The 17,020-nt window shown below is 43.7% G+C and overlaps 1 protein-coding gene across 1 annotated transcript in view; it reads right to left on the bottom strand.

Annotated features, from left to right (window-relative positions):
• Positions 1-4,680: 4,680 nt before the first annotated feature.
• Positions 4,681-17,020, bottom strand: part of FBXO21 (F-box protein 21) — a 45,002-nt gene continuing 32,662 nt past the window's right edge. The window contains exons 10-12 of the mRNA XM_036741058.1: positions 14,399-14,589; positions 12,407-12,564; positions 4,681-7,665 (exon numbers count right to left, since the gene is read on the bottom strand). Coding sequence (XP_036596953.1) covers positions 7,478-7,665; positions 12,407-12,564; positions 14,399-14,589 — 537 coding nt within the window. The 3' untranslated portion in view covers positions 4,681-7,477. The remainder of the gene's footprint in view (positions 7,666-12,406; positions 12,565-14,398; positions 14,590-17,020) is intronic.

The raw sequence follows: 17,020 nt of genomic DNA, 5'->3' as shown, positions 1-17,020 counted from the left end.
TTCAGGATTTTAATATAAATGAACAACTTTTACAGATGGTGGGGAACAGAGAGAGCCTTCAGAGTTCAAGAAGAGTCAATCAGAAAACCACAAGATTACTCTGTGGTTATAGGAAATCAACATGCAAATTGACCAAGTAGCAGGAGGTTAAATACTTTCACATAGTAACGAAAAGACTAAGAAATGAACTGTTTATTTTCCTTTGACTGGGGCTGTAAAAGGACATGAATGTGGGTAAAAGTTTTCTTAAAAAATGACATATTGCTTGAATGGCAACAAGAAGACAGAGAATATCGATAACTTAAGGAAGCTAAGGAGTTGTTGGTACAAGAAGAAAGACTGGGACAGAAGGTGAAGGAAGTGATTTACTATTTCAGGCAAAAGCAATCCCATCTCCTTATTAATAAAGAATATTATAGGCGGCAGGATACAATAAAGTAACACCTGTCAGATGGGGAGAGGAGAGGAGAAGCTGAGATGTGGAGGTGGTTATTAATGACTGGTCAGGACTTGAAAAGAGCAGGGGATGAAAGGCTTTCGATTTCTTCCCCTGCCTTTGGGGTGGAGAGAGACTAAGGATGTAATATTGAGAGGCAGATCACAGAGGAAGGAATGGGAGGTGGCCATAGCAAGCATACCAGCTTCCCACAGTCTCTCTACACAAACGTGTTTAATACTAAAGGAATTCTAATTAAATGATGGTTAGGTGATGCGGTAGACAGGATGTTGGATTTGGAGTTGGGGAGACCTGAGTTCCAATCATCTCTTAGACATTTAGTAGCGGCTATGACCTGAGGTTAGGTCACTTAGCCTCTCAGCCTCAGTATCCTCATCTATAAGATGGGAATATTAATAGCCTTTACTTCGCAGCCCTCACTTTGCTGTGAGGACCAAATGAGATAACATGTAAAGCGCTTTGCAAACCTCAGAGTCAGTTAAAAATTTAGTTTAAAAGTCAGATATAATAATGGCATCCTTTCTAGACCACGATGCAATACACTTAGTAATAAAGGACACATAAGTAAAAAACACAGGCCTCACTTGAAGATAAATGATAACATCGTGAATAATGACCAAGTCAAAAAACAAATGACAGAAATGATAATTACGTTAAAAGTAATAATAAAAATGAAGCAATATACCAAAACTTTGGAGACACAGCTGAAGCAGTCTTCAAGGTGAAATTTATATCTAAGAAAACTTACATTAACAATAGAATAAACTGAGCGTGCAATTAGAAAATTAGAAAATAAACATATTAGCAATCTTAAAATAAGTACAAATGGAGGCAGTTTGGAAATTGGAGGGGACTCTGAGGAACTAGAAATTAAAGTGATTACAGAACTGATAAACAAACTGAAGAGCTGGGTTTCTGAGGACTGACAAAATCAATAAACCATTAGCTAACCTGATTAAGGAAAACAGAGGAAGGAAAATTAAATTACCAAAATAAAAAATGAATGAAGTGAACTTATAACACCGAGGAAATAAGTTATCAGGAACTACTATACATAATTACACACCAGCAAAACTAAGAAAGCAAAGGAAATTGATGAATGGCTATAAAAAATAAATTATCTAAAGAGAAATAAAAAAACCCAAAAAGTCAAGACAGAGAAACTCAGCAGTCCCTTCTCAGGAAAGCAAATTGAACAACCCTGGGCAGGGGGGTGGGGAATCACTGGTTCAGATGGATTTACAAGTGGATTCTATCATGATTTAAAGATCAATTAATGCTTGTGCTTTAAAAAATTATTCCCCCCAAAAGCGATACAGTCTACCAAATTCTTTTTATGAGATATGTATGGTCCTGTGACCTCCACAAGGGAGGAAAAAAGCAGAGAAAGAGAAGGATTGACCAAGGTCACTAATGAATATTGATGAAAATTTTGGCTCTAAGTCCTCACTAGGAGCCTATAAAAATATATCCAGAAAAAATTTACTATGACCAAATTAGATTCATGCCAGGGACATAAGGGTGATTCAGCATTAGAACGATGATCATAATTAATCATGTAAACGACCACCATAACAAATGCATATGATTATTTCAGTAGACGAAGAAAATGCCTTTGACATGTTGCTGCTGTTCAATCGTTTTCAGTCACATCCAACACTTTGTGACCCTATTTGGGGTTTTCTGGGAAGAGGTACTGGAGTAGTTTGCCATTTCCTTCTCCAGCTCATTTTACAGATGAGGAAACTGAGGCAAGCAGGGTGAAGTGACTGGCCCAGGGTCTCAGTGACTGAGACTAGATTGGAACTCAGGGAAATGACTCCAGACCTGGCACTCTATCCACTGTGCCATCCAGCTGCCCTCGTTTATGTTAAGATCTCCTTAAAAAGGACAAGAATGGGAGACTTTTCCTTAATACAATCACAAGCATGTGTTTAAAACCAAGAGTTAACATTGTTTGCAGTGATGAAATACTGACTAGCAGCTTTCTAAATTCAAAGACGCATGAAACAAAGATGATGCCTCTACTCAATATTATATGAGCTAGCTCTAGGAATATAAGCTATAGCAATAATGCAGGAGGACAAAATGAAAGGCATAAATATTGGCAGAGAGGAAACAAAATAATCCTGCTTGCAGATGATACAGTGTACTTAGAAAACCCCAGAGAATTGGCAAAGAAATGGAAACAAAAGCTTTAGGTAAATCCATAACAGTCATTGGCATTTCTATATAGTACTAACAAGTTAAGAAGAAAGAGTAAGACAAATATTTAAAATAACTAAAAATGCAGGGAATTAATCTACTAAGACATACAAGATTAAAAAAACCCAACTACCAGAAAGCACTCTTTGAAGAAATAAAGGAAGAAAAATATTGGAGAGGTATTTGCTGCCCAAGGTTGAGTTGAGTCAGTAATGATAAAAAAATTATACTAAATTAATAGATTTAGTGCTATAACACTCAAATTCCAAGGGAATACATGACAAAACAACAACAAAAATTCATTTGGAGGAAAAAGGTATTTAAAGGAAAATTGTAAGAAAAATATGAATGACAATCTATATTATAAAGCAACAGTTATTAAAACTATTTGGCATCAGTTACAAAAACAGAAAAGTTGATGCAGATGGGGGCTGGGAACAGGCCAGATGAGCAAGAAACAGAAGAAATAAAAATAGTAGTTCTGTGTTTGAAAAACACGGGTTAGTGGGGGAAGGGCTTTCTTTTTTTTAACTAGAACTGCCGGGATAGCTGGAATCTAGTTGTGCACAAATCAAGTTTAGACCTAGACCTTATGCGATATAACACAACATGCTCAAAATGGATGCATGACCTAAATAGAAGAGGTCAAGCTATTTTTAAAAATTAAAAGAGATCCAGATTCGGTGCTCTCCAAAACTATGGCCAGAGGGAGAATTTTTTAAAAATTGTTAAATTTATTGATATCTTTTGCCTTTGCATCACCTACATTTCCCAATATGTCCCCTCCCCTCCCAGAGAGCCATCTTTACTAACAATAAATAAAAGGTTTTTTTAAAAAACCGAGCAAAATTAATACATCACAAAGGTCTCAAATTAGAGGGGAAGGCAATAAAGAAGAAATATATTTTGTGTCAGAATATGATGTGCCAATTTGAATATAGAATTTCCATCAACTTGAACCATTTCAAGATTGTTGTTGTCCAGTTGTATCTGGCTCTATGTTTTGTGGCCAAGATACTGGAGTGGTTTGCATTTCCTTCTCCAATGCGTCTCCATTTTACATATGAGGAACTGAGGCAAAAACAGGTTAAGTGACTTGCCCAGGGTCACACAACTAGTGTCTGAGGCTGGATTTCAACTCAGATCTTCTTGACTCCAGGCCTGGTGCTCTATTCACTGCACCACCTACATTAAATACTATAGAAGCTACTTAAATATCGGCAGGATTCCTTTCCTTTTCTCTCAGATGTTCTTTTGATCCATTTCTTCTCTACCAGCTACTTCATTCCATTCCCCCAAGTTTTTTTAAATGCTATTTTATAAAAAGCTATTGGTTTTAACCATGTACACCTCCCCCTTCCTCCCATGCAACTGCCACGTCTGTCATCAACTCCCCAGCACCATTCCCAGCTGAAGAGGAGATGGGGGAAGCTCTCTCTAGGCAGTTCACACAGGAAGAACCAACCCACTCTTGCTAAACATTGACATCTTTTTGTTAAACATCCTGGTCAGTGGTTAGGTGTTCTATGTACCTGCTCTGGAGGGATACAAAATTAATGATTGTGAAAAAGATACCACATTTCCTTCTCAAGATCTCAGCTCTCAGCACTTACACACCCCACTCCCCCCATCCTTCACCCCTACCCCCCATGGTTTGACGAGTCCTACAACCAGGGAAGAAACTGGCTAGATGATGCATGAGAGTACCTAGGGAAAAAGTCATCTAAAAATAGGGCAAATACACTGAAATATACTGGGGACCATTTTTTTGGGTGGGGAGGGCTTTTCATTTGGTGTGTACCCCCCCCCCCATCTTTGCTTCTTAAACACAGGAACAAACAGGAAATTCACATCAGGAGTTAATTCAATCTTAATAATTTCAAAATATTGTCTTGTGGCTGTAATAAAGACATTTAAGAAATGTGGAAGGCAGGCCTTCAACCTTCTACCTTTATTCACCTTAAATGACTTAATGTTAGGGATCAAAGGGTCTGGGGATATAGAGAAGAGCCTACAAATGCTGACACAATTTTATTAATACTGTGAAAGTGAGACAATCCAGAATTGGAAGTGCCTGTCCCTGCAAGCACACAGATTTATGGAGACATTGAAAAATGTAACAATGATTGATAGACAGTACTTTCTAAATAAAATGCCTCTGTCTTTGAAGACCCGAGAGAAAGAACCAATCACACAGGCAAGGGAGACAGAATTAAACCGAATTACAACTTACACGCTGATCAGAACAACAAGATTGACTTTCTCCCATCCAAGTCTTGCTGCCTTAAGGGCGGCTGCCTGGGAGCTTGTCTGGAACACAAGAGTCACTGACCAAGTTACTGCAATGAGTTAAATGTGCCTGAACACCAAAGCCTTACTCTTTCTACCACTTATTTTATGACATCCACCCACCCGATGTGATAATTAAAAAGCTGTAAAATTTTGCATTACAAACATTTATTCCGAATGATTAGTCACAGGCTTGTAAATATTAATCCTTCAGTGAAATCAGACATGCAAAGTTACCCCACTTGTCTCCAGTGTTATACAGAGTTTAGTACAGAATACATTTTTGGGGGCCATTTTTAGGCCAGAAAAGGTGAGGTATTTTACTCATGTCACTTCTAGGTTGTAGGCATGTGAAATTTGGTAGGTCACCTTTGTTGACAGTCTGGATGAAATTAGCCATTTGTTAATTACATCTCAAAATTCAAATGTTTGTATTCACTTGGGGAAAAGGGATGAAAATATGCCTAAACATTTAACATTTGTTAACACTGTAAAGGTTCTATTTACAGATTAATGTAACAGGCTGCTTTAAAGTGGACAAAGGTTTTGGCAACTTTTAAAGAGAAAACTTACGATTTATTGGCATATTGGGTCCAAAACAGACTTTTAGAAAAATATAAAGTGCCCAAAGGACAACTTCCTGGAACCAAATGAAGGGTCACTTAAGGAGCACATTTAAAAACAGTCTAAATACATATTTACAATTGTCTCAGCAAAGTCAAAAGCAACCATATTCTGATCTTTACTTCTATAAGATGTCATTGTCAAGTGCTCCCTCTTAAGCAGGACAGGCTTTTCAAAAGAGTCTCCCTGGAAGATTATTGACTTTCACACTTTCAAACTCCAGTCCAAGTGACCTGCCTTTAGTCTGGACACAAGAGGGATATGGAGAGTGGCCAGAGCCCCCTTTGGAGCTGGTGGGAGCTGCGTGGCCATGGTCTCCGTGAGGTTGTCTAATGCTACGTGGCCTTCATTTAGTATCTTGTGGTCTCCGGTGGCCTTCCCCAGGGCTGCTGTGGTCCCCAGGGTTTTACTGTGTAAACATAAAATATTCATCAACACACTGAGAAATAGTGCATGCAAGTCAACAGCCAGAATGTGGAGGAGTGGGCAGCGCACCTCCCCCTCCCCCAGAGCCTTATTTTCACTACGGAAATTGTAATGCCTTAAGCTTACAGGCACAAGGATTAGACGCTGACTCCAGCAGCAGCACCCACTCCCCTTAAAGATGGCATTAACTCATCTGAGGGTTGCCAAGCTTTTCAAAGCACAGGGGTCTATCAAATAAGTGACAAAGCTGTGTAAATGTTTGGCGCCTCCACATTCCAAAGCTAAGTAAATCTTGAAGAAGACAACAGCAGACTACTGGTTTACTATTCCAGACTTTCCCCAAGCCACTTAATTATAGTTTGCTTGTCCCGACGCTTTTCTGGCCCTAGGTACTTACTAAGGGGTATGAGACAGCTCATTTCCTTTTCCTTCTCTGGCAGGCTGTTCTGGTCAAAAGTGAGACAGGTCAGCAACTGCCTTTTTTAGGTCTTGGGGGGTTAGGTGTCATGAGAAGGAACCCAACTGGTCTTTAAGCAGCAGACGGACACTCGTCCATGCTGGGGAAAGTGAGCGATTACTGAACTGAGCCCTTGGCAACGATCACTTCCTGGGGGAAGAGCAGTCTCATTTACCGAATTTAAACAGTTTAAAGGCAACAGTATTGAGTTCATATAGAAAAACTCAGAGCAGATTTCTCTCATGAATGTTCTTGAAATAGCTTACTGTGATAGGAATGGACTACAGCAACTGCTGTAGGGGTAAGGACAGGAACCCACGAGCTAGGAGAAGGAACTGAGAGCAGGAAAATGGGCACAACTCCTCATGAGCTGGAGAAGACACTTCCCATTGCCTGTGTTTCACAGATCAGGAAGAAAGTTCAGACGGCTGCTAAACTCACTGAGGTCTCTGGAAAGAGAGACCCAAGTACTTTCCAGCCACATTCCTGGGATCACTTACAAGATAACTTCCAAATGTTTAATTAAACTTGTGGATAAATAAGACAAATTTGACTTACAATTGCACCAACTCCAAGGGAAATTAGATTTAGAAAATTCTTATAAACACATAGAACCCCTTCTTGTTCAAAAAATTAAATCCTCATAGACACAAACTACATTAAGCACAAGATTTAAAAAAACGGTTAGGAGCCTAAATGTAGTGCTGACCATAAGACCTTGAGAACAATAATTTCTAAGAAATCGTCTCCCCAGGACAAGCCACGTCACCGACCGACCATCCTGCCTTCCAAATGATCACGCTTGTGTTGGAGGCAGGGACGTCATCTTCGTCTCGGAGAGCTAGCACGCAGTAGGACTATTTAACTTAGAAGGTAGCCAAGATCATTGGTTAAGAAGTGCAATTCCTGGTTGGAGAAGGAGCCCAAGCACCAATGTGCTCCCAGAAGCCAGTCCTCGGAGGAGAGAGCAGCCGCTGCGGCAGAGGCGCATGCGCTCAGCCACCGTCCACTGTCCACCCTCACTCCTTGTCCTCTTTCTTGGGACTGTAAATACTCTGCACTGTTTCACATACAAACTCCGAATCCTCTGGGTACCGGATTTCCAGCTCTGTGTTGGCTACATAATGAGTTCCAGTAAACTCTGAAAAATAGCGACCAACATCAGGGTGAGAGATTTCTTGAGGCTCCATGTTATATTCCAGATTTTCTGTTGGAAGAAGAGAGGCAAATCAACATTGGCAATCAAAGCAGACCTTTCCATAGCAGCTCCTCTGGAGAACTTTGTGCTTCCCTAAAGAAGGACAAGCTCACGAGAGCTCACAGAGGGCATCGAGGCCACACTATGCATACATAAGAGGTGTTTGCCTCAGTGGTTCGTGTGCCCCATTTGGAGCCAGAGGACACTGGTTGGATCTTCAGTCTGCAGTGACTCGGACCTGTCTGGGCCTCAGTGGCGAAGGTGAAGGAAGGCTGGGGGCTGGCTTGGAAGACTCCAGATTGTACCAGAAGTCACAGCCTCCTGAGGCAGACTCTTTCACTTTGGAGAGCTGACTATTAGGCAGCTTTTCCTTACAGAATACTATTAATAACAACGCTGCATAGTGCCTGAAGGTTTGCAGAGCCATTTACTCACGGCAAATCTATGAGCTCTGTAATAGAAACATCATTACCCGAATCAGACAGCAGAGGAAACTGAGGCTGCCAAGAGGGTAAGTCTGGGAGAACTCAAACCTGCCTCCCAGGCCAGTCTGCTCTCCGAGTGCTGCTGCTCTGTCCTGGCCACTTCTCCCACAGCTCCCAGAAATGCTTCAAGACAGCCATCACATACAGTGGAAACAACACTTGTTCTGAAGTGAGAGGCTACACACTGCCTGTGCCACCTTGGCCAAAGTCACTTAATGGCCCTGTGCCTCAGTTTCCTTATCTGTAAAATAAGGGGGTTGAGCCAGAGAGGTTCCAAGGTGCTGATCCTATAAACAGCCAGGGTCAGCCTCTGTTTTGTCTCAGGAGAACCGCGGCTCTAATTTTCCCATGTTCTAATTACTCACCCAGACTGAGAGAGCCAAAGTTCTCTCATATAAGGACTCAATGTCTTTTTAAATGAAAATGTTTTGGTTTTAAAAGATGTATCATGAGGCTCCCTCAATACACCGCTGGCTTTTCAGCCGGCCTCCAGTGGAAAGCCTCAGCTTCCTCTTCAAGAAGAAAACTCAAGTTTCCAATCCAGAAGAAAAGAAGTATTTCTTAAAAAGCCTGACTAAATGCTCCTCAAAGCAAAGCCGCAGAATTAAAGAAAGGATCCATGGATTCTCTCTTTCCAAGGACAGAACCTGTGGTGATGCTAGACAATAACAAGTCTCTGGAAGCACCAATGTCTTTGACAAAACCCAAGCTTCTGATGGCCAAGGAAACATCCCTTCTTTGGAGGGCTCTCTGTAAACAAGATCAAGAGGAACCAATGAGCAAGGACTCAGAAGCGAGCAGCCCCTCGGGAGTGCTCAGGATGATGTAACCGGACCAGGGGGAGGTCAAGCCAGGGCCCGTGCTGTGCTTGTATTCTTTGCTTTCCAGATTTAGAAAGGGGAGCCAGAATGATAGGAAGGGGAAGGAAATCAGGAGTCCTATCTACACCCGCCTTCCACAGAGAGGCCGCTTCTGTTCACAGCAGGCAGACAGTTTAAAGCAAAGTTAATTCAGGTGGTTAATTTATCCCAACAGACTTTATTTCTAGTTTCTCTCCAGCAATTCAGCCACGAATTTATAGCTTTGGCCTCCTTCACGTGCTGGCTGGCTGTGTACCTCCTGGAAGCAGTTGAGGTGTGGTGGGTAAACAAAGTCACCTTATTTATGACGCTGTTTACAGACAGCTTGGCTGGATGGCAACATGGACAATGCCCTGGAAATTGGGACAAACGTGAAGAGAGGCAACTGTTTGGGTGAGAGCAGCAAAGGGGCACAGAAGGGCTCCCAAGGGGGCTCCTACCCCACTACTGCTGGGCACTTCCCAGCTCAAGCCCCTCGCCTGGTAAGTAGCCTGGCAGGGCAAGGAGTAGCAGTACTAAGGAAACTGGAAGGGGCACAGTCTTGTGCCTGAGACAATGAAGCTGGCTGGTCACGATGACCCCAAATCCCTAGGGACTGGAAATCATAGGGGGAAGTAAATATTGACCTAATGAGGAATTAGACCACTGAAAAGAGGAAGCTTCCTAAAATATTTATTTGGGGGAAGGGAAAGACAAGGAAAGAACGCATAACAGTATATTATGCCAAAGCATTTCAAATGTGGACTTGCGAATGCCCAGAAAACCTTGAGAAATGCCGTCCTGCACTTAAAAAGCCCATCTGGCTTTTTGACTCCTTCCCAGAAGCTCTGACACATGGAAGAAAAGCAAGGCAGAATTCTGGGAGCCACACAAGAACTAGGTTTTTGGAAGACTGGAGAACCTTCAAGATATAACAGAATTATCTGTGTTTCAGGAGATCTAAAAAAATTAGGAGTCTGGATGGAGTAGAAATGGAAGACTGCTCTCAGATGGCTGTCCTGGGCCTCAGTTTCCTTTTCTATTCTTGTTGTTGCTTGTCCTTCATCCTTATCTACAGAAGAAGTTGGAACACATTATCTCTAAGGTCTCTCACAGGCCTAACAGGCTATGAAATTGTAAAAGAAGCAAAATGTGCCCTCTGCTGGCAAAAGCTTCACATTTAGCTGCTTAAAAGGTTCTCATTTTGATCAGGTCTCTTATTTAATTACACAGATACTATGCCATACTAATGTATTTTAAAAATTAATGTATTTAAAATTCATCCATTGTCTAACTCAGTAGGAGATGCAGGGACTGGCTGAAGTCCCTATTAATGGCAACCCTTCACTAATGCCCTATGTAGATCCTCATTATTAGGAGGGTGGCCCTGGGTTCTAAAAAGCTGAGGCAGCAGAGTACAAACCACGCTACATCCTACTGAACGAGACAAGTTTTCATGCGGATCTGTCACCAGTTCAGAAAAGCTCATTACTGAACAATTTGACACGCGGTGATCAAAGTCATTTGGCCAAAGTGACTCATACGAATGATTTAATAAGAGGTCAGGGTGCCCTCACTGAGAAAATCATAGATCTTGCAGGGTTGAGCTATTAATCATAATCATAAAGGCTAATAGCATTTGGGTAAGGATTTAAGATTTGCAAAGCTTTTAACATATTCATAGTAATAAGACTATTAGAGCCATGCAGGAAAATTCAATCAGAGAAGGACATTTGATACAGAAATAAATTTTAACTAAACAAGCCTAGAAATACATGTGTTGTTTTTCAGTTGTGTCTCCATTTGGGGTTTTCTTGGCAAAGATATTGGAGTGGTTTTGCTATTTCCTTCTCCAGCTCATTTTACGGATGAGGAAACTGAGGCAAACAGGGTTAAGTGACTTGCCCAGGGTCACACGGCTAGTGTCTGAGGCCATATTTGAACTCAGGAAGATGTGTCTTCCTGACTTCAGGCTTGGTGCTCTATCCACCGTGCTACTTAAGCTGTCCTAGAAATACTGTAAATGACCTTTAATAAGAGTCGACAAAACCTGGTCCTCACATTAAGAGGACCAGAGAAGGAGGTGCGCTGGTCATGTATCAAGAACCTTAAATGATGAGTGGCATTCAGTGTCCAGAGAAGGAGGCTTTAGAGGGGGTCATGGTGAGAAGGTGTGGATGGCATCTCACTGAAGAGCTCATGGATCCACTGAAGCAGCAAAGGTAATAACTGAGATACTTATGGTGAATGACAGGCCTTGAGAGCAAGACAAGCTGATGCCAACAGCTGGTGCTTGATAGCTTCCTTTAACAAAAAGTTTTATTTTTGCCTGTTGCTTTGATGACACAGTTACTTCTCTTGGAACATCACTGGCCCCCATTCCTATGTTTAAGGGGATAAGTGATACAGGGATTTAAAAAATTTAAACCTGTAGTGCTTTCTCTTGCACAGCTATTTTATTTATTTTTGAGATGGGGAAACTCAAGCCCAGGAAATTAGATCGTGGACAAAAAATCCCCCCAAAACAAAATCCTTTCCATTTCTTCTAAATAAGGCTTTGCTTTAAAGTTAATGTAAAAATTTAAAGTACAGAAATGTTTACCACTGTGGTCTGAATTACAGCTAAGTCTAGGGTACAAGGAAATAAGTGAGTATTTCGAGCAGGATCACTGCCTGCTGGAAAACAAAGCAATCCACTGGATTTGGATAAAATGATCTCAAAGAGTTCTCTTCCAGAGTCCTCATGGGTCTCCCTGCCTTCGATCTCTCACTCCAGGCCATCCTTCACCTTGGCTGCCAAAGTGGTCTTCATAAGTGTGGCTCTGACCATGTTATCTGTGTTCTCTGCAGGATCAAATATAAAATCCTGCTTGGCTTTTCAAGCCCTTCATCCCTTCTGGGCCTCTCACACCTTACTCCTTTCCACCAACTCTAGGACTGAGCCACGGTGGCCTTCTGGCTTTTCTAGCCCAACTCTGTCTTTTCACCGGCTGTCCCTTAGGCCTGGAATCCTCTCCTTCTTCACCTCTGCCCCGAAGGCCTCCTTCAAGGCTTGGCTCAGACCCCACCTTTTGCAAAAGGCCTCTCCTTCCCCCTGAGATCAGTCTTTAGCTGGTGTCTACACAGCTATCTGCAGGCTGCCTAGTGGATTGAGCTCCTGCAGGGTCCTATGATGCTTCTTCCTTTCTTTGTGGGCCTCGTGAAGAACCAGCACTTCATGATGCTTGTTCCCATGTACCATTTTATTATTCAGAGGGTGGTTCATTTTGAGCCAAGTTGAAGGCTCCTAGGACAGTAATAACAAGCCATAAAAGTGGTTCACTATAGAGACATCCTGTATACGTGAGGAAAGGTTAACCAATGGTGATGAATACATTCAGGAGTCACGAGCATCAACAAACACACAGTTCCCCACTGCTGCCTCACCTTGGGCTGCATACCTACAAGACCCATCTTCCACTAGGACGTTATAGAAGGGCTGATGGTGGCCATGAGGCAGGCTGTGGACATTCATGTTTCTGATCCACTCGTGCCCCATCATGCAGGTTGGGTCCCAGCCATAGATCACACAGTTATAGCCGTACCTAAAGAAAGGAGGACAGCCGGCGGTCAAAAAGAACAGGCCTTGTGGGAAGAGAGGAAGGTAGGAATAATGGCAGCCCTGCCCACGGCTTGGTCTTGCAAATTCCCTACCTTTCTGTCTCCTGTGTGGAGCAGGATTCCAGCACTGCCTTTCTTGCTCTATATAAATCCTCTCCCTCTCCACGTATTATCATTTTACTTGTTTTGGCAAAAAAAAAAAAAAAAAAAAGCCCTCTCATTGATAAGTCAAAAATTTTTTAAAAGCAAAGAAAAAAGTCTTGGGGAAAAGGAACCCATGACATCATCTGGAGAAATACAAGATTGATCAATGAACTTTACCCTGAACTTGAAGACCCCATTCTGAGCATAGGAGGAAGCCAGAGACAGAACTGGCAGGAGGCGCAGAAGGAGAGCGGCTAGCAAAGAGTCTTTGAGGAATTCTAAGGCAGGATTGTAAAAGTGAAAGGAAGCATTCTTGTTAACTGCCCCTAACGAAGGAAAGCAGGCTTCACTGCTTAACACTAGACACCAGAGGACACTTGCTTACATCATTAAGGCTTGGCTCTGGGATGATGGTCTCTCCTTAAGACAATGTCAGGGAGGAGGAGAGACAGAAATAGACTGGGAAAGGTACAAAGCAACGTAAATTTATTTTTAAAGCAGACAACGTGGGGTGGTCAATATGAAACTGCTAATTAGGCAATCACCAATGCTGAGCTTTTGTTAGCTCCAGGCTGGCCTGACCCCACCTGTCCTTCTACAAGAAGACAGGGACAGGCCGCTGAGCAGGTAATGGGGCGGGGGAAGCCTTGCCTTTGACACTCACTGGCTGTGTGACCCTGGGCATGTCGCTTCATTCCCACAGCTCTGGGCAGCTCTAAGATTATAAGCTGCACTGGAGGTGGGTGTTTCTTCTTGCGGGGAGTTTTCTACACCAGAGATGGGGCCTGCAAAACTCCTAATGTGGCCTGAATCAGAGGAAAATATTTAACAAAATAAAGAAGATACAACAGAGATGCTAATTTGTGGTTTCCTAAGTCAATCTGCTGCTCCAGGATCAGTTTGTATTTGAATGTGACACCATAGCTTTATATCAGGGGTGGAGAACCTGTGGCCTCAAGGCCACATGTGGCCCTCTAGGTCTTCAAGTGCAGCCCTTTGACTGAATCCAAACTTCACAGAACAAATCCCCTTAATTAAAGGATTTGTTCTGTAAAACTTGGACTCAGTCAAAAGGCCGCACCTGAGGACCTAGAAGGCCACATGTGGCCTTGAGGCTGCAGGTCCCCCACCCTGCTTTATACCAAAGAAATCTCAGGCCCAGTCTCTTTGCCTGTTCTTACTAAAATGCCAGGAAACCCTGAGCAGAAAAGTAGAAATGGGTGGAAGAGATAATCTAGTCTCCTCTGTGGAGGGGGGAGAGTGAGAGGGAGGGAGAGAGAGTATGTGTGTGGTGTGTGTGCGTGTGTGCGTTTGTGGTGTGTGTGGGTATGAGCGTGTGTGGAGTGTGTCTGGTGGTGGTGGTGGCAGTGGCGGTGCTGGTGGTGTGTGTGTGTGTGTGTGTGTGTGTGTGTGTGTGTGTGTGTGTGTGTGTGTGTGTGTGTGTGTGTAATCAAGGGCAGCAGACACTTTGCCCATTTGCCCCCTCCAGGACACCCCATGACCCCTTCAGGGAATGCAGGGTGGGCGATTCTCCCCTCCAGTGCTCAGCTGCTATGCCCTCTGGGCACTTGGGCGACCCTAAGGACCCGGGATATCCAAGAGAAAGCCCTGGTCAGTCTCTGGTGGGAGTTGCCACAGGAGAGGCCCTGGAGCACAGTTGATGTACTCGCTCACCTCTTATGTTTCATGATGAGCCCGATGGAGTAGCAAACGTCACGGTGCTTCTCTTCAGAACGATGCTTCACCTCCAGCCCAATCTCCTCCTTCTTTCGCTCAATGTGCTCCAAGGTGTGCTGTACCAAGTAGCCAACTGCCCCGTGCTGGGAGGGGTCCAAGGTCTGGATGTGCTGCAGGATGTCTAGCACCTTCAACAGCCAAAGAAAGGCAGGAATTAAGCTTCTCAGTTGTACTTTTACTGACAAGGGACACCTGGCAAATAAGGAGGGCGAGCTGCCGTCAAACCCCCGGAATTCCAGACTTGGCTGGTCTTGCCCAAGCTGCTCGTCTGTCTTACAGCTTTTACTTTAAATGCACTGTTGTGTCCCACTCTTTGTGACCCCATTTGGGGTTTTCTTGGCAAAGATCCTAAAGTGGTTTGCCATTTCCTTCTCTAGCTCATTTTACAGATGAGGAAACTGAGGCAAAGTAAAGTGACTTGCCCAGGGTCACACAGCTAATATGTATCTGAGGTCAGATCTTGTGGATAAGTCTTCCTGATTCCAGGCCCAGCACCGTGCCCCGTACCTGCCCTTAGTATGGGCTAGGAGGCTTGTTTATAATGAAGCAACCAGGTTCTCGAGGATCTGAGAGGGTTTTGATATTTAGCCCATTCACAGTGAGAGTTTAGGGAATTATTTGTAGGTAGCATGGTGCACTGGAGAGAACACTGGATTAAGAATTAGTCTGCTGGCAATGAACTAGCTGCGTGAAAGTAATTAAGTCAGTGTACCTCTCTGGGCCTTAGTTTCCCCATCTGTAAAATCAAAGCTTTGGACTACATGTTCTCCAAAGTCTCTGACAGCTCAAAGGATATGTCTGCATCTAGTTAGAACCTTTTTTTTAAGTATGCGAAAGGAAATCACCACACAAAGGAATCGGGAAACAGAACAGCTATACCAGCACTTTGCAACTCGAGGCTCTAACAGGGTGCATGATCTGATTGGAGGGGCGCAGGGACAGTGGGAACATCAGTTTCCACTCTGGACACCGTACTGTAAGAACTACCAGACTCCCACATCAGCCCAGTAGTTATGTATGGGCTATCCTGACCATCCTCATTACAGAAATTTCTGTGTAAGTGAGCACTGGGGAGAATGTCATCTGTCACTGAGAGCTACTCCTTGGAGTTTCCCAGTACATTGTGTTCCCTTGTGAGATTAGGAGGTCCAGCTTGCTTAAAATGTCATGTGAGAAAAACAAGGATTTTGAGGAGAAATGAACTTGGCAATCTTTTCCCCTGCCAGTCACCGAGTCTTGTTAGGATCTAAGAATCGTGGTCACACAGGAGACCTATACACACAAAATGCAGATAAAGGTGGCTAAGCCTTCCATGTGCATCACTGAGCTAGGCTGGTCATAGGGGGCAGTTTTATTAGAGTTCCTGAAACAGAACATAACCTTAGGATGAGAACGATCTCTGAAAATCAAGAATTTGGTCACTTGCTTCTTGTGATAAGAGACTTTCCTGGTTCTCCTCTGGGCAGCCAGGGCATGGAGAGTATGGCATACTGGATTTGGAGACAGGAAGATTTGAGTTCAAATCCAGCCTCAGACACGTCCTAGCTGTGGGACCCTGGGCAAGTCACCTCACCTATGTCTGCCTCTGTTTTCTCATCTGTAAAGTGGGGATAATAAGAGCACCCACCTAAATGGGAGGCTATTTGTCCAGCACTTTGCAAACCTTAGGGTGTGATATAAACACAAGTGATTCTTTTCCTCTAGCCAGCGTGAGTCTTTGGCCTGTCTATTCTGCGGGCCCTCCCCTCGGTGCTCCATCCTAGCTGGGGGTAGCTCTACCACTGTGTACATGCCCAGCTCTCTGCTCATTGCCTTTGCCCCTGCTGCCTCAGACTCCAAAGAGGCCTCCGAGTCTAAATCATCTCTGACACAGAATGTCCTTAGAACTCTCCTGGTAAATGACCATCTAGAGTTTGCTGGTAGCGCCCCCTCCTCCTAGGCAGGCCGCCCATCCTCCCTTGGGATGGTGCTCCCTGCTCTGTGCTCAGGTCTCTGCCCTGCTGCTGCCTGGCTCCCCTGCCCAACCACCTTATTTTTGTTAGTGGTGCCACCTGTCTTCTAGCTGTTTCAAAGCAGTAAACTACAAAAGGCTTATTGACTCACACTTAGAAACCTCAGCATTCTCCCTGTCAGGCTCCAATCCACCACACAATCCTGCCGTGTCTTCCTCAGTGCTGCTTCTGCTCTTTCCCCTTCCTTTCTATCCGCATGGTGACTGCCTTCCTCCCCTCCCCCTACCCTACGACTACAGTGTTGTGGGCTTCAACTCCTCTCCCTAACTCTGATGACCAAAACCAAACCAATGAGGCTTGGGTACAAAGGCCTTCTCATAATGAGCTAGGAAAAATTACTGAATGACAAAGTGAAAGAAAGATCCCTGCAACAGCCAGAAACTCCAATCAATCCATGCCACAATGTGGGTACCCTTGCAGCATGTCTCACTCCTACTGAGCATGCTCAATCTGTGAATCATCTCTGAGAATCGGGACTCTTAGTTCTGTTCTCAAGCAAATCCAAAGCAAGAAACAAATGAGAGGCTGCCCAGGACATGCCGACTTC

The sequence above is a fragment of the Trichosurus vulpecula genome, chromosome 1 (genome assembly GCF_011100635.1).
Source record: "Trichosurus vulpecula isolate mTriVul1 chromosome 1, mTriVul1.pri, whole genome shotgun sequence".
In the NCBI taxonomy this organism is placed as follows: domain Eukaryota; kingdom Metazoa; phylum Chordata; class Mammalia; order Diprotodontia; family Phalangeridae; genus Trichosurus; species Trichosurus vulpecula.
The sequence above is the reverse complement of the archived record's forward strand: the minus strand, read 5'-3'. Positions and strand labels throughout refer to the sequence as shown.